Source organism: Melospiza georgiana, chromosome 20 (assembly GCF_028018845.1).
Source record: "Melospiza georgiana isolate bMelGeo1 chromosome 20, bMelGeo1.pri, whole genome shotgun sequence".
NCBI classification, from domain to species: Eukaryota; Metazoa; Chordata; class Aves; order Passeriformes; family Passerellidae; genus Melospiza; species Melospiza georgiana.
Window position 1 is genome coordinate 3302878 of NC_080449.1, and position 17557 is coordinate 3320434.

The following is a 17557-nucleotide window of genomic DNA, read 5'->3' on the forward strand; positions in this document are numbered from 1 at the left end:
TCTGCTAAGAGCAAAATGTGAACGCAGCTGGTGTTAATGTTGAGTGAGCTGCCCAAGATCTTTTCTCTACCAGGCTGTAGGGAGTTGGCTGGCACAGAAAACCTCTGGTGCTTTAACCCCAGATTCTCTTTCTCTGTGATTACAGGAACCACATCTTCTGTAACCAGCACCTGGATAGGGGAGAAGGCAGATGACTCCAACACCTCCATCCTCGTGGGCTGCCTTGTGGCCATTATTCTGCTGCTCCTGATGATTATAATCATCATTCTTTGGAAGCAATATGTTCAGAAAAGGTTGGAAAAGGTAAGACAATGGGGCTATTTTGTAGACACAAGCTCAGAACTAATCATTAACCCTAATGAGCTCAGAACAATGTGAAAAGCACAGCTCCATGGAGTGGCTAAAGCTGCTGTCACAGCAGGGGAGGATGCCAGCCCTGTCCAAGATATTACTGGAAGTTGCTGTGGTTGCAGCCAAGGCATTACTTAACAGCTGAGCATTGCCTCAGTGTTTTGGTTTGGTTTTCCCCTCTCCTCTGCAGGCCCCACGCCGAATCCTGGAGGAGGATGCCACCGTTCGCCTCTCCTTCTACAGCTACACCATTGCCAACAACCAGACCCAGATCCACCAGTCAAACCCCACCTATGAACGTGCTTTCCCACTGGATTTGGAGTACCACCAGCCAGCTACACTGCTCCAGAAGCTTCCAGAGCTCTCCCAAAGTGCAGAGGATTCAGGTAACATCATCAGTCTCCAGAAGCTGTGTGTTTCTTCTTTTAATATTTCTGTCAGATTGTAAAATGTGCCACTTGTCAGTGTCCATTTGGCTCCTGTGCAATGCAATAACCCAGGGAGCTCAGGCAGGGTTGTGGAACACTGGCACTTCTTGGCATGGAGCTGTGACAGCTGGAGCAGCAGTCCCACTAGAGGGTCTGGCCTTTCATTGTTTTATTTGAAAACTGTTTATTTATTACCCAGGTCATCTTTGAGCAGCTGGTTTGGGCAGTCAGAGCAATCACACATTTGTGGAGATGCTGCCTACAGCACTCTTGGGAGAAGACCTTTAACCCCTTTTCTGGCAGCCAGGGCTCTGAAATTCCTGTAGAAACACCAGAAGGAAATAGAGCAGGGAATTGTCTGTGGTGTCCTGGCTTCCAGCCCTTGGGGAGCTTTTGGACCCCCACAGAAGGGAATGTTTCCAACAGTGTTTGGTACTCAGTGAATGGAAGGGCAGTGCTGCATTCCTCACACTGACAAGTTGCTAAGATCCAGCATTATTCTACCCAGGGAGGCTGATTGGATTGAGCCAGGGTGTGAATTTGAAGCAGAACAAATGTTGTGTGTAATATTGACCCTGCAGGGAGTTAATTCTAAAGCATTGCCCCATATTTGTGTGAATAAGCTGTAAGAGGGAGGGCAGTTTGCTACCAGGGACATGGGAAATGGAAACCTCCATCAGTTCTTGTTGCAGGAGGGAACCCAGAGCAAGTTTGACATTGCAAACAACATCCCTGCACCAGGTAATGGGAACTGATTGTACTCAGGATAAATCAGAAACAGAAAATCACTTCAGACTTGCCTCCCTGTCTGGGCAGGACCTGTAGCTCCCATGGCTGGCTACAACAGGCTGTGATGAGCAGGAATTTGCTGGCAGCTCACAGGTATTGTTCTGGGTAAAAGAGATCAGTGTGTCCCTGTTGGATTAAGGCCTTTTTTGACCTAGAGATGGGACCTAGAGAGGTGTTTTAAAAACTCTTATTTTATTTTTAGTTTTATGTGAAGGGTGAGACAATATAGAGGTTATAATTATAATTAGAAGTTAACTATTTCCTAATTACAATACATTATAAGTGAGTTTTTTGTTTATTAGCTTTTGCTATACTTTGTTGTGAATGCTTTAAAGCTAATAATGTAAAATAACTCTTGGTGGGTCTTAGTACAATGTATTTTTTTATGTTTTTTAAGTAACTAGTTTTATTTCTTTATTATATATTTCTTTATTATTTTTATTATATTTCTTTTATTTTTCTATATTATATTTCTTTACTATATTTCTTATTTCTTTATTATATATTTCTTTATTATTTTTATTTCTTTATTATATTTCTTTTCTTTTTCTGTATTATATTTCTTTATATTTCTTTATTTCTTTATTATATATTTCTTTATTATTTTTATTTCTTTGTTATATTTATTTTCTTTTTCTTTATTATATTTCTTTTTCTAAATTATATTTCCTTATTATATTACTTTTTTTATTTCTTTGTTATATATTTCTTTATTATTTTATTATATTTCTTTTATTTTTTTATATTATATTTCTTCATTATATTTTTTATTTTTTTATTATATATTTATTTCTATATTCTGAAACTCGTTTCTAGTTCTCTTTCTCTTTTAATAATAACTGTTTTATTATATGGTATTTTTAATTAGTATTTTTTTATTTCAAAGTTTGCATACAGATGCATAGTATGTGAGATACTATGCATAGTATATATGTATATATATGTGTGTATATATATGTGTGTGTATATATATATGTGTATATATATGTGTGTGTATATATATGTGTGTATATATGTGTATATATGTGTGTGTATATATATGTATATATGTGTGTATATATATGTATATATATGTGTGTGTGTGTATATATATGTCTGTATATATATATGTGTATGTGTATATATATGTGTGTGTATATATATATGTGTGTGTGTATTATATATATATGTGTGTATATATATATATATACACACACATATATATACACACACATAATATATACATATATATACACACATATATACGCACACACACATATATATACACACACACACACATATATATGAGGCTTTGAGAATTCTCCACAAATTTATTTCCCACATGTCCCGTGTAGGTGTCCCTCAGCACAAGAGCACAAGGCAGCAAATTCTCCGAGCTGTGGGGCTGGGAGGAGTGGGAGCTGGGCCACACTGGTTCTGAGGGAGGGAATTGTGACTCTCCTGTCTCTGCTCCCCTCAGTGTGCAGCGGGGACTACGCTGAGCCCGACCTGACCAAGTCCACCCCTCACCAAGGCTTCCAGAACAACGTGCCCCACTATGCCGAGACCGACATCGTGCACCTGCAGGGCGTCACTGGCAACAACATGTACGCGGTGCCCGCCCTCACCGTGGACTCCCTGACCAAGAAGGACATCTCTGTGGGGGAGTTCCCCCGGCAGCAGCTGCGCCTCAAGGAGAAGCTGGGGGAAGGACAGTTTGGAGAGGTACAGCCACGCTGCTGCTGGTTCTCCTGCAGGGAGGAGGTGCCTGGCACAGAGGTCTTGCTCAGTGGGACTGAGGGTTCTGCAGTCCGGTGTTGAGTTAAAATTAAAATGTGTGTTTGCCTGTTGTTGTCTTATTGTAGGGGTTCTATACTGTTGTCTCCTTATTGCAAAAGTTTCATACCTTCTTGGTGTTTCTCATGGGCATCTCCTCAGAGCACTGACTCTTCTTGACAAAGCAGCCAGCTGACTCCAGCCCCCTTCTCGCCCAGCCACCCCACTCTTTTATAGCACTCTTCTCATTGGTTACACAGAGAACACTCTTCTCTGTTAAAGTCAGGCCTGTCCCTAATCTTTGATAATTGGCCCAGCTGCAACTCCTTAGGGGTGAGATTACTTTCTGCACTATCTTTATTTCCTTATATTCTGTCCCCCTACACACAGCCACTCTGCTGCTCACCCTCCAGCAGGTAGGAGGTGCCTGGCACAGAGGAGTCTTCTGTGGGACCCAGGGTGTTGCATTCCAGTGTTTTAGTTAAAATTAAAATGTGTGTTTGCCCTTTTAGTTAAAATTACAATTGCCCTTGGGGAAAGCTGATATCCCCCAGGCCAAGCCACTGAGCAGCTGTGAGGCTCTGCTTGGTACCACTGGGGTCTTCATCAATAGAGGAACTTGCAAACTTTTTCTGTTTTCTATCTATATCCCTTTAAATTCCCACCTAGGGTTGGGAATTCACACTTTCACATCTTTTGTGGACATCTGATGGTTGCCACCCACCTTTAGACATGTGGGTTTGGAAACTCTCCACAGTCCAGCTAACCCTGATCCTGGCTGCTAGAACAGCTCTCCCAGTCACAATTGGAGGTTCTGGGGTGCTCTGCACACTGACCCAAGCAGAGACAGACATTTCCCAAGCACTGTGGCACCCTCATATTTTCTGGCATTGCTGCTTGTCAAGCCCAGTTTGTCAGCAGCCTCAGGCAGGATGATGCACACATCTGTCATCTGCCAAACTTTCCCATGGCTCCTTGAGCTCCTTTCAAGCTGTTAACATTTTCACCTTGCTTTTTCTTCTCTCTCTGCTTCATTTTCACACCATCTGTAGCTCCATCCTGACCAGGTCTTTCCCTCTCCTGCTCTCACTTTTCCACTGTCTTTTTTCTTCCCAGCTTTTGTTCACTCACGTTCTAGATTCTGCTTCTCTGTTACATTTTGGCAAGCACAGCCCTTCTCTGACTGCCTCCTGCTCTGTGATGTGCCCATCTTTGTGGTTCCTCCATTTTGACACCCCAGCCGCTTTCCTGTCCCCTTACTTCTTCCTGACTCACTGTTTTCTGGGGAGGTGCTGACATCTTCATCCTCCTCACCTGGCTGTCAGTGCAGCCTTTTCTGTTGTTGCCTGCTCTGTGCTCCAAAAGTGGGACAGAGAGGATTTTTCATTGGTTTGTTTCTGGTTTCTCCTTCCCACTCACACTGTTCTTCTAATAACTGATAACTCCTCCTCTGTAGTGACTGGACATGGCTCTCCCATCTCCATTTTCCTTGAGGATGGATTCAGAGCCTTTTCCTTTCCATGTATCACAGTCTCTGCACCACATTTTCCTGTCTCTCCTTCTCCGTAGTCTTTCCCAAACTGGCCATCACTTGCTCTGCTCTGCTGCTCTGGCTCTGTGTGCTCCTAAAACAGGGCTCACTGCTTCTTTCAGTCTCCACTTTTCCTTCCTCTCAGTCTTTTGTTTTCCCTGCTCCCAAGGAAGCAGCAGCACCCCTCCCTGGTGACACATCACCTTGGAATTACCTGTGCTCAGTCCTGTGGCTCTGACCTGTCCCAGCTCTCATGGTTGTGCTTTCCCACAGCAGATTCATTCTCTGTGGGGCTGCAGCAGCATCTTTGTACCCTCATTCCTGTTCTGCAGGTTTGTCCCATTTTCTCTGCTGTCTCATTTTCCCCCTCACCATGCTTGTGACATCAGTTCTTGCTGCTCTCTTCATACAAAATTCATCATGCTCCCATTACATTCCCTCACTGCTGCAAGTCTCTGACTGACACATCCAGTCCTTTTTCCTATCCACACCCTCAGGTCTGTCTGCTTTCCCCACCCAGCTCTCCATTTGGATGCACATTCTGGTAACTTCTTAAGAAAGTGTCTTGTCACCCCTTCTTGTTCAACCCTGGCAGTGATATAATATTACTTAATATATTGGAAGAAATTTGGAATTGTGTGTAGTCATTAGAGTATTTATCTATTTATCTCTGAGTATACCTACAGATGAAGTGCTCATATCAGGGACACATATGCACACACTTTTCTCCTTTTTTCCCCCTCTGGAATTTGAGGATTTTGGATAACTGGCTGTAGTTCTTGGATGCTCCTCAATGAAGTCTGAGCAATGCCTTGAGCCAGGCCATGGTTTGATGCTTCTGGGGTTGTGTGAGGTGCTTCAGTGCAGAGCAGACACATCCAGGCTCAGGAGCCTTCCTGGACATCCCCAGTGGGTGCTGGGTGAGCTGGGCTGGCCCAGGCTGCTGCAGCAGTGCAGTAAATTCAGTGTATGGGGACTCACCTGGCTTTGGTCCCTGTGTGCTCCTAGGCCATGGGCTGTGCTATGTCAGGTTCTAGGGCCAGCCCTTGGGTCATTCCTGATCACAGCTGTGTCACCATCCCCTGCTTCATTCTGCCAGCAGTGACCTGGCTGTGATGTGGTTTTCCTCTGCATTTCTGCCTGTGTGTGCTCTTACAGCTGCCTCTGCCCTGCAGGTGCACCTCTGTGAAGCTGATGGCCTGCTGGAATTCCTGGGAGTCTCATCCTCAGAATTCACTCACCAGCCTGTTCTTGTGGCAGTGAAAATGCTGAGATCAGATGTCAACAAAACAGCCAGGTGAGTGCAGCTGCAGTGCCAACAGCTGGGGAGGAAACAAACAAACAAACAGCCCCCAAGCACAGGGCAGCCCTGGGGACTGCTGTGGGTCTGGGGAGTGTATTCTGTGTGTTCCTGGAAGGAGCAGGACACAGAAGGGAGTGGGGGTAAGGGAAGCTGCAATGTCAACCTGAAATGCTGCATTAATTCTGTTTGCTGGGGGAGCTTAGAACCAGTTTCACACTTGTGCATGCAAAGTGTAAATTACTCTGAACTCAGAGCACAGCCCTTGTGCTGTCCTCAGACAAAGGAACAGCTCCAGGTGTTTTTGAGGTGATTCAGAGGTGTTTTCTGTTTCACAAGGAATGATTTCCTGAAGGAGATCAAGATCATGTCCAGGCTGAAGAACCCCAACATCATCCGGCTGCTGGGCGTGTGCGTGCGGGAGGACCCGCTGTGCATGATCACAGAGTACATGGAGAACGGGGACCTCAACCAGTTCCTGTCCCACAGGGAGATCTACAGCAAGTTTGCCATTTCCAACAACATCCCCTGTGTCACGTAAGAGAAGCTGCTTGGCTTGTTGGATGAATCAGTTTTATCTGCTGTGCCTTGCCAGAGGGACCCTCCTGCAGCCTGGCCCTTGCCATGGTGTGGGGTTGTTCCTGAGGCCTCTGGAGGTCTGTGTTCCCCTGAAGTGCCCCTGACAGAGCTGTTCTGGTCACAGAGACCATCTTAGATGTATTTATTGAGGTGACCAGATGTCATTTCTATGTTAGTGGATATTTCATTGATATGAAAATCAGTTGCATTACAACAAGAATTTTAGGATGAAAATCAAGAATTTTTCTTAGGCTTTGAAGAAGGTTCATATCTTTTCTGGTGTCCAAAAAATATTGCATGAAAAGAGCTGAGTGTGGAGCTTCAGTAAGGAGAAGATTTCACCAGCCAACAGAAGGAGAATATTTGGCAAAGAAAATCACTTTTTGTCAGCAGTGGCACTTGTCTCCCTCCTCAATGGAAGGATTAAACCTGCCATAAAAGCATCTCTGCTGTTGCAGAAGTGCTTTCCCCAGAGGAGAGTCATGCAGACTGATATATTCTGCTTGATGAGGAGCCCTGCACTGAGCAGGAGCTGCAGCATTGCTGAGCCTTGGTGTGCTCCTCCCCAAAGGAGGTTCAGGCACAAGGCAGGCAGAGCCAGCTCTCATGGGCTGGGTTTTACCCTGGCCAGACAGCACCAGCCTTGCTGCCAGGACCTGTCAGTGGTCCTGTCAGGAGTGTTAACCTGGTGTCCTGCAGGCAGGACATGCAGGAGCTGTAGGAGGAGAGAGGATTTGTGTCTGAGAAGAAATAGATTCCAGCTCTCTCCAGTTTCCTGCCCCTTCTGCCCATCTGAAACCTCATTCACCTTTACACTTGTGGCTTTTTTTCCTGGTCAAAGCCTCAAAAAGTTCTTTATCTCCTCTTTGCTTCTCATTTAACTTCAGCACTGTCACATTGCTCTTCCCTGCTTTCCATTACCTGGCTCTGCCTCGAGTTTTTCATTATCTCCCACTGATCCTTCAGCCTCTCCTTTTGTCCCTGCCAGTGTCACAGAGGCAGCTCTGAAGGGGTTGTGTCCTGGCAGTGACAGTACTGCCCCTGCCCCTTTCTGAGCTTGGCTCTGCTGGTGCCTGGGGGCATCTGATGGATGTGACAAGGTGCAGCCACCCCAGCCAGCTGCAGAGCCAGGGTTTGGTGCATCAGAGGTGGGAGCAGCCCTGTCATGCACAGGGATCACACATTCTCTAGTCCTCATGGCTCTCTGGTGTTTGAAATGCATCTCCCTGCTGTCCCTGGCTGTCAGGGCACAGAATCATTTAGGCTGGAAAGGTCATTGATGTTCTAAGATCATGAGATACACTCTAAGATCATTGATGTTCTCCCAGCACTGCCAAGGCCACCATGTCCCAAAAGTGCCACATCTACATGGCTTCTAAATGGTGAATGGTGAGTCCAGCACTGCCTGGGTGGCCTGTGCTAAGACCTGACAACATTTGGGTGAAGAAATTTTCCCCAAAATCCAACCCAAACCTCCTCTGGCCCAGCCTGAGGCCGTTCCCTCTGCTCCTGTCCCTGTTCCCTGGAGCACAGCCCGACCCCCCCCGGCTGTCCCCTCCTGTCAGGAGCTGTGCAGAGCCACAAGGGCTCCCTGAGCCTCCTTTGCTCCAGGCTGAGCCCCCCCAGGTTCTTCTCCATCAGCTTTGCTGCTCTTGCAAAGGCAGCTCTGCCCCTCTGCCACCATGACACTGCTGAGGGGTTTGTCCCATCCAGCCCCATCCAGCCCCATCCCCTCCTGGCTCTCTGCTCATGGAGCTGCTCATGGAGCTTTGGGAACTGCAGGAGCCAGGAGGAAGCTGCTGATGGGACCCTGCCAGGGCTCAGGTGGGACAGGGAGGATGGGGAGAGCAGCCCCAGGGAGGGAGGGAACCACAGAAAGGGAAGGGAAAACCTGAGGCCTTGGAGGCTGTGCCATTGCTGTGGCACAGGGCAGCAACCAGGTCATCAGGGGAGTGGGAGAGTTACTGCTCTGCAGCCTATAAAATGTAGGAAAAATGACTTTTTATACAGACAGATAGTGACAGGGTAGGGAGAATGAGTTTACACTGCCAGAGGACAGGGTTAGATTAGATTTTAGGAGGAAAGTCTTTGCTCAGAGGATGGTGAGGCCCTGGCACAGGGTGCCCAGAGAAGCTGTGGCTGTCCCAACCCTGGAAGTGTCCAAAGCCAGGCTGGGAAGGTCTTGGAGTAACCTGGGATAGTGGAAGGTGTCCCTGTCCATGGGAGGGGGTGGAACAGAATGATCTTTAAAGTCCCTTCCAACTCAAACCATTCCATGATTCTGTGACAGTCTCCTTCTTCTTTGTGTTCTGGTGGCAAAGATCTCTTTCTCTGACCTTTACTGAAAAAAACACAAATTGTGAGCAGTTTATCAGGTGTGTTCTTGGTTGTGTGAAGCATTTGAGCATCAGCAGTGGGAAACAGGCTCAGCAGCACAGAGCAATAGTGCAGGAAGAATGCTGAGAGTCTGATGGTCCAAACTCTGTCTGTGTGTCCTGCAGCTTTATTAATCCTATCTTCATTTAGCTAATGGAGGAATTAAAATTAAATTAGAAGAAAAATGCATCTGTTTCTATTTTCAGTAATGTTTAGCATATTTAAAACCAAGTCAACTCTCTTTAATGTGAAGTGACACACTTATGTTAATATAAGCATTCAAGAGTGGTGTTGTTTGAAATACCAGGCTAAGTGGTTTTTAAGATATGAGATTCTGAGCTCAATTTTTCATGTCTCTCTGCAAAAAATTGGTGCTTTGATGCTCAAACTCTTTGAAAATCTTGAGATTAATGTTTGATATTGAAAAAAAACCCCAAAATCTAAAGGATGTCAGGTTGTGAAGGCCTGAATTTCAGGGAGAGCCTGTCTGTTCCTGCTTACTCAGGGATGAGACAGTTTGGTTCCACTGTTATGGCAGAAAATAAAACAACAGGTCACCAACACATCAACTACAGTGAAATCCTGAGTGTGGGGGGAACTGCAGTGATTTTCCTTGGTTGTGTTTCCCTTTGCTGCAGCCACTCCAACCTGCTGTACATGGCCACCCAGATTGCCTCGGGCATGAAGTACCTGGCATCGCTGAACTTCGTGCACAGGGACCTGGCCACCCGCAACTGCCTGGTGGGCAACAGCCACACCATCAAGATTGCAGACTTTGGCATGAGCAGGAACCTCTACAGTGGGGATTACTACAGGATCCAGGGCAGGGCTGTGCTGCCCATCCGTTGGATGGCCTGGGAGAGCATCCTGCTGGTAGGCACTGCGCAGAGCTTCTTTGCCTTTCCCCTTTTTTCCCCTCCTTTTTCCCCATTCCTCCCCCCTTTTCTCCTCTTTTTTCCCCCTTTTTCTCCCCTTTCTCCTCCTTTTTTCCCCCTTTTCCCCCCTTTTTTCCCTTTCCCCCCTTTTTTCCCTCTTTTTTCCCCTTTTTCCCCTTTTTCCCTTTTTCCCCCCTTTTTTCCCCCTTTTTCCCCCTTTCCCCCTTTTTTCCCTTTTTGCCCCCTTTTTACCCTCTTTTTCCCCCTTTTCCCCCCTTCCCCCCCCTTCCACCCCTTCCCCCCCTTTCCCCTTCCCTTCCCTTCCCTTCCCTTCCCTTCCCTTCCCTTCCCTTCCCTTCCCTTCCCTTCCCTTCCCTTCCCTTCCCTTCCCTTCCCTTCCCTTCCCTTCCCTTCCCTTCCCTTCCCTTCCCTTCCCTTTCCCTTCCCCTTCCCCTTCCCCTTCCCCTTTCCCTTTCCCTTTCCCTTTCCCTTTCCCTTTCCCTTTCCCTTTCCCTTTCCCTTTCCCTTTCCCTTTCCCTTTCCCTTTCCCTTTCCCTTTCCCTTTCCCTTCCCTGACACAGCCATGCCAGGCAATCACCAATATCTGGCAATATCAGTATCTGTGCTGCACATTGTGAGAAATCCATGGGGTTGTGTTGGACATAACTCAGATCCTGGGAAAGGAGCCTGCCCTTGGCAATACAGAATGTCATGGAATGGTTTGGGCTGGAAGGACCTTAAATCCCATCCCATCCCACCCCTGCCATGGCAGGGACACCTCCCACTGTCCCAGGCTGCTCCCAGCCCTGCCCAGCCTGGCCTTGGGCACTGCCAGGGATCCAGGGGCAGCCACAGCTGCTCTGGGCACCCTGTGCCAGGGCCTGCCCACCCTCACAGGGAACAATTCCCAATTCCCAATATCCCATCCAGCCCTGCCCTCTGGCTGTGGGAGCCATTCCCTGTGTCCTGGCACTCCAGGCCCCTGTAAATTCTCTCCATGATTCTTGTCACGCCACCCTGAGGTCCCCCCAAAGCTTCTCCTCTCCAGGTGCACAATCCCAGCTGTCCCAGCCTCTCCTCCCAGCAGAGCTGCTCCATCCCCTGATCCCCCTGGAGCCTCCTCTGGGTCTCTGCAGCAGCTCCAGCTCCTCCCTGTGCTGGGCCAGGGCTGGGGCAGCTCTGCAGGTGGGGTCTCACCTGGGCACAGGCACAGGGGCACAATCCCCCTGCCCTGCTGCCCACGCTGGGCTCAGCCCAGGGCTCAGGGGGGCTCAGGGCTGGGGCAGCTCCAGCTCTCACCCCCAGCACCCCCAGCTCCCTCTCAGGGCTGCTCCAGCTGCTCAGCCCAGCCTGGGTTGGTCGCAGAGGTTCTCCTGACCCAGGAGCAGCTCCAGCACTGCTGGAACCTCCTGAGGCTCCTGTGGGTCACTGCCTTGTCCAGCTCCCTCTGGATGGCATCACACCCCTCAGGCCTCATCTGGGCATGAGTGCCTGGCATTCCTGCTGGAATCTTGAGGAAGTTGCCTTGCTCTGCTTGTCCCCTCAGCTGGGAAGCTGAGAGGGGCAAGGACAAAATGTCCTGGGTTTCAAGTGTCTGGTTGGAGGATATGGTTTTGTTTTTTTTTTTTTTTTGTTTTTTTTTCACATCTAAGGGTCCTGCTGTCTCCCCTCAGGAGATTGTTCCACAACTCAGACACATCCAGTCTGGAGAATATTAAACTTTTTTCCTTGTAGTAGTTGGTGAGTTACTTTCTTACAACAACTACCCAGAAAAATTGTAATTACCTCTGCTCTACAGGCTGCCAGGCCCAAGCTCTCTGAAATCCACCCTCTTTTCCTGCATCTAAAGCATAAATCACTGCCATCCTCCCCGTGTGAACATCCTCCAAACTCAGCAGACTGCAGGGGCTGCCAGATAAGCCAGGCTGAAGTGGGGCTGGGATGTTTTCTGCCCAAACAGGCCCTCCAGCCCCTCAAGTGTTTTGTGTTATTTTCTGAGCAATCTTCTTTTTACTTCTCCAGAAACACATTGTTCCAAATACAGCCAGTTTGGGCACATTTTTTGAAGACAGAAAACAGGGACAGCAGGAATATTGTCACTGGCTTCTTACATGTGCAAAAATTAAAATTATCTTGGGCCTTTCTCTGAGAGTCTGGAGTCTGCTCTGGCTCTGCTTTCACCCTGAGGGCTTTGCTTCCCTTTCAAAGGCTTTTCTGTGAGCTCTGCTGTTTTGGGTGGAGGTAGCAGTGACTATCCCCCTCCCTCAGGTTATTTTATCCTGCTGCAAACAGATTATCTCAGGAGGGACAGGAGTCCCTGTCCTTCTCTGGGACTGCTCCCTGTTGCAGAGCTTTGCCCCTGTGAAAGCTGCACCTGCCTGGGGCTTGTGGGGCCCCCAGGTGCTGCTGCTGCCCTACAAACAGCCCTGTTATCCCTGTGGTGTGGCTGGGGCAGCTCAGCTGCTGTGCTGGCTCTGCTTGGAGCATCCCCCCAGGTGTTGGGCTGCAGAGAGTGCAGGCTGGGAGGGTTTTATAAAATGGGTTTTGCTGGGCTGAGCAGATCCTCTCTGGCCAGCAGGAGCAGGGAGGTCATCCTGCTCCTGTACTCAGTGCTGGTGGGGCCAAACCCTGAGTGCTGTGTCCAGCTCTGGGCCCTCAGTGTGGGAAGGATGTTGAGATGCTCAAACACAAGGCTGGTGAGGGGATGGGAACACAAGCCCTATGAGGAACATTTGAAGGAGTGGGGCTGTTTAGCCTGGAGAAGAGGAGGTTTAGAGGTGATCTTATTGCTCTCTACACCTTCCTGCAGGGGTGTTGGAGCCAGGTGGGTTTGGTCTCTTCCACAGGGCAGCACTGACAGAACCAGAGGACACAGTCTCCAGCTATGTCAGTGAAGGTACAGGTTGGGTGTTAGGAAGGAATTTTTCACTGAAAGAATAGTAAAGCACTGGAATGCTCTTCCCAGAGAGGTGCTAGAATCACCAAATCACCATCCCTGCATGTGTTTAAAAAAAGCCTGGACATGGCACTTGGTGCTATAGTCTAGTTGAGGTGTTAGGCCACAGGCTGGACTTGATGATCTTAGAGGTCTCTTCTAACCTCATTTTTCTGTGATTCTGTCCCCAGGGCAAGTTCACCACAGCCAGTGACGTGTGGGCCTTCGGGGTGACCCTGTGGGAGATGTTTGTGCTGTGCAAGGAGCAGCCCTACAGCCTGCTGACAGACGAGCAGGTCATCGAGAACACGGGCGAGTTCTTCCGCAGCCAGGGCAGGCAGGTGAGCAACAAACAGCACAAACAAACAGCACAAACAAACAGCACAATCAAACAGCACAAACAGCTCTTCCTTCCTTCCCTCAGCCTCTCCCTTCCTGCTGGATGTTCCTCCCTGCTGCCCTCACCTCAGCTGCAGCAGTCTCTGCTTCTTCTCACCTGTGCCCTGTGTTTTGTTCAGCTTCTCACCTCTGTATTTGTTCCACTCAGCTTCTCACCTGTGTCCTGTGTCCTACTCAGTTTCTCACCTGTGTCCTACTCAGCTTCTCACTTACCTTCCCTCTCCTCTCTCCCTTTTCTGGGCTCACTGCACCAGTTTTCCTCTCTTCCCACTGGAAGAATCCCTTGTCCCTGTCCTGTTTATTTCCTGTTCTAAACCACCTCACCCTGCCCTGCCTTCAGCTTTTCCAGGCTCTCCCACACAGTCCTGTTGCTCCTTTCCTCTGCCAGCACTGTCCCACCAGCATTGCCTCTGCAAGATGAGGGAGCAGGAGGGATTTGTGGTGGGGAGGAGCAGTTGGTGGTTCCCAGGGATTGGATTCTCCTTGAAGTATCTCCAAGAAGCCAAGAAGCCTTTGGCCATCTCTAGCTGCTGAAGGGCTTTTGTGTCATTTTGTCCCCACTGCTGCTGCCCTCAGTACTGGCACCAGTGATAGTGCACGACAATCCATCTCCTCAGTACCCAAAGCTGTGGAGAACAGTTCTCCCCAAAATTCACCTTCAGCACCAGAGAATTAAGGGAAATAAAGGGAATCAAGCAGAGAATTAAAGGCAAAAAATATGGGGTTTACTCACCATCTCCTAAATACTAATGATTAGCCAAGAGCCTACAAGAAGTGAGTCTAAAAAATGAGAGGGAGAAATAAAATGGTTCTGCCAAGCTGTGCTGTAGATAAGCTCTAAAAGGTGTTTTTTCTGTCTCTGCTACCAAGCTGTCACGATGCTTAGAAAGCCTCATGGGCTGGCTACGGTGAGTTGCAAGTGCTTGGATTTTATTGTGGTAAATTTGGTTTTGGTTTGTGTTTTGCTGTCTCTTGGAGGACAAATGCCTCAGAAGCATTCATGTTTCCTGGGGGACAAAGGCCTGTTTTGTGAGCAGCTCATCAGACAAGTTGGCAAAGTGTCCGTGGTGCTGTTTGAGAGGCTCTGTCCAGACTCCAGCCTGGAGCTGGAGGGATTCCAAACTCTGCATGGTGGCTGTGTCTTGTAAGCCTGGAATGAAACTGTCCTTTGGTGTTACTTGATAAAGGTTCAGTTCTTTTGTGAGAACCCCCTGAAACACTGTGACTCTTCCTTTCAGATCTATCTGTCCCAGACTCCTCTGTGCCCTAACCCTGTGTTCGACCTGATGCTGAAATGCTGGAGCAGGGACATCAAAGATCGTCCCACTTTTGACATGATCCACCAGTTCCTGCTAGAGCAAATGGAATCAAACATTTGACTCCAGGAAGAGGCAAGCTCAGCACAGAGTGACTTTGGGGTCTCTTTGCCTGTCCCTGTCAGTCAGGCTCCCCTCCCTGGCTGCTGCAGTTGGGACGTCCATGGCAGCTGCTCATTCTCTTGGCCATGGTCTGACACACAGGACCAGAGGATCTCATTTGGTTTGAAAAATCATCTCCTCTTCTGAATCATTTCCTGGGAATACTGTGAGAGGGGTTTTATTGGATACCCACAGAGCTTTGGGCAGAAGGAATGAGTAGAACTTGGAGGGACTTGGAGCTCTCTCCTGGCTGGAAGAGAAGGTGAGAGTGCTGCCACTCGAGAACAGGCTTCTGGAAGGAAAGGCTGCAGCCTTCCAGAGCTCTTCCATGGAATCTGATGGAAGTCTTGTGCACATGAGCAAGTGTTTCTGTGTGCTCTTGCTACAGACAATGGTGAGAGGCCAGAAACATCTGGAGCTGGGAAATGGTTTAATGGACTTGGGAACTGACGGAGCATTGAGGATCCCTTTGGGAGTGACACTCCAGGGTCCACAGAAGATGCTGAAACAAGAGTCCAAGATGATGTTCTGTTTTCCTGTGGTTGTTAAGCACTGCTTTGGTTATATATGTGCGTTTTCCCCACACTGGATTTTTTTTTGTTTTGTTTTGTTTTCTAGAAAAAATGATTTTAAAATGAATGTTAAAGGTTATTGGGAGGTCACTGTGTTAGAAGGTCTTCCTCTGACCTACAAATTAAGGTTAGGGTAGGGAGTTTGTATTGAGAAGTAGCTGATACTGTACTACTGTCACTATGTAGAGTTATTAACCTAATGAACTTGTAGCCACAATGGACTGATGTGCAATTAATCCTGTATAATTACCCATCAATATGAGATCTCTAGATCAATGCTGTTACGTGTGAGAGGGAACTGAGATGGGCTGGGGGTGGATGGCTGAGAGCAGAGCCCTCTCTGTCCCTTGTCACAGCTCCCAGGAGGGCCAGGAGGAGCCCCCAGCTGTGTGTGCTGGAGCCAGGTGTGCAGCAGGTGGGGCCATGGCCAGGCTGTCACTGCCCTGTCACCTCCCCTGTCCTTTTCCTCAGTCACTCGTTGAACTTGGGGTTGCTTTTTGTGTGTCCTGTCACAAACAGCTCATTCTGGGCTCTGAAACCCATTTGGAGCGAGTTAGAGAGTTTAGTGTGTTTCTACAATAAATCCATTGTGGATTTACCAGGTGCCTGGGGGATACTCTGCTATTCCCTCTCTAATCATTTAGCAAGAAACTTAGGACCAAACCAAATATTTCATAAGCTGGGAGAAGATGAAAGCTCAGCACTTGCCTTTTTTTTTTTTTTTTTAAGTAGAATCCAGCATAAAATGTATTTCCAGTAAAGATTCTAAAGATAATTTTCATCATAGCCACAAGCATGGATGACAGGCTGGCTGTGCTGTGAGAGGGGAATGTCTGAGTGGTTACAACACAGGGATGGTTGTGCTAAAAGAAAAACCCCGATGGGCAGATGGGCTTCTGAATGGGGAGATGCCAGGCTGGAGCATGGCATGGCTGTGCTGCCCCTTGGCAAGGCTCCAGCCCAGGGTGGATGTGCCCCCACCCAGCTGAGGAGCCAGAGGGCCCAAGAGCTCTCATCTCCCTGCAGGGATTCCTGCAAGCTCACCCCTAATTAGGTTTTCTTTGTATTAGGTTTTCTTGGGGTGAGCTGCCCTTCCCTGCTGGGTGCTGCACTCTGCCAAAACACCAAGATATCCAAGGGATTTCTGGAGCATTTCCTGCCCCAGGAATGTCCCCAGTGCCACCCAGCTGGGTGTGTGTGGTCTCCTGTGCTCCCAAGGCAGGGACAGTCCCTGCATGGGCTCTGTGACATCTGGACATGCTGTTCCTCCATTGACATGGTGACATACAAAGTTTGTCTCATATCAATAAATTCTAATGATAACCTTGACAAAAGTGAATTTCCACTTCTTTTTTTGTACCCAGGTGTGTGCCCTGAGAGCTGACACTGTGGTGGGGTTGTTCAGCAGCTCCTTGGGGAGGATGAGACCCCTGGGGTTGGAGGGAGCAGCCACAGACCATTAAATGAAGAATTTGGAAGGGAGTTTCTGGAAATGCTGGAAAGGTGCTGGCCCAAATCCCCTTGTGCTGGTGGGACCTGCATTTCAATAAACAGCTTCTTCATCCCAGTGTTAAAATCTGATGCTTTAGGCTGAGAGGAGCCTTTAAAGGTCCCTTACCAACCTGAGCACTTAAAGCTGAGCTGATTTCAAAGTTCCCTTGGTGTGCTCTGGGCTTTAAAAATTTCCAGTGTTGGAAATGCCATCCCTGACCCTGTCCCAGAGCTGTTCTGTGCCCAGAAAGAACTTTTTCCTTGTGCCTGGTGGGCCCTTCCCTTGCATCCTGTGCCTTTGAAAGCCTCTTGGTCTGTCACTGTGCCCCTGGCAGAGCCACCCACCCTGCAGCCCTGCTCAGAGCTCAGGTATTTGGGCAAAGTCAAATACATTTTAGGCTGAAAATACCAGATCTCTCAGTTTAGGCACCAAGGGCAGGAGCCAAAGCAGCATTTTGATCTTCTCAGACCTAAGTTTGAGGGAAATTAGGCACCTTAACAGGTAAGAACAACCCTCAAATATTCAACAGGTGACCCAGAGATTCTGTGGAAGTGTCCCCAGGGCCAGGTTGGACAGGGCTTGGAGCAATCTGGGATGATCTTAAAGGTCCTTTTCAACTCAAACCAGGCTGGGATTATGGGGTATTTAATCAATTCCATACAGGAGTTAGATAGTCATTGATTTATTACTGCCTTCACTGACTGCAAATATTTTTCAAAGAGGAAAGGTGTGGCCAGAAAGAGAAGCTGCTGCTGCT

The 17557-nt window shown here is 48.3% G+C and overlaps 1 protein-coding gene across 3 annotated transcripts in view; it reads left to right on the top strand.

Moving 5' to 3' along the window:
* LOC131091978 (discoidin domain-containing receptor 2-like) overlaps positions 1–16630 on the top strand; it is a 65733-nt gene extending 49103 nt beyond the window's left edge. For 2 of the 3 annotated variants that reach the window (XM_058038392.1, XM_058038393.1), the window contains exons 10-17: positions 146–303; positions 542–737; positions 3028–3272; positions 6030–6151; positions 6494–6691; positions 9748–9982; positions 13111–13260; positions 14557–16630. In XM_058038392.1, coding sequence (XP_057894375.1) covers positions 146–303; positions 542–737; positions 3028–3272; positions 6030–6151; positions 6494–6691; positions 9748–9982; positions 13111–13260; positions 14557–14697 — 1445 coding nt within the window. In that variant the 3' untranslated portion in view covers positions 14698–16630. Of the gene's footprint in view, positions 1–145; positions 304–541; positions 738–3027; positions 3273–6029; positions 6152–6493; positions 6692–9747; positions 9983–13110; positions 13261–14188; positions 14227–14556 lie in introns of all 3 variants that reach the window. The other variant, XM_058038394.1, reaches the window with a different exon arrangement.
* The last annotated feature ends 927 nt before the right edge of the window (positions 16631–17557 follow it).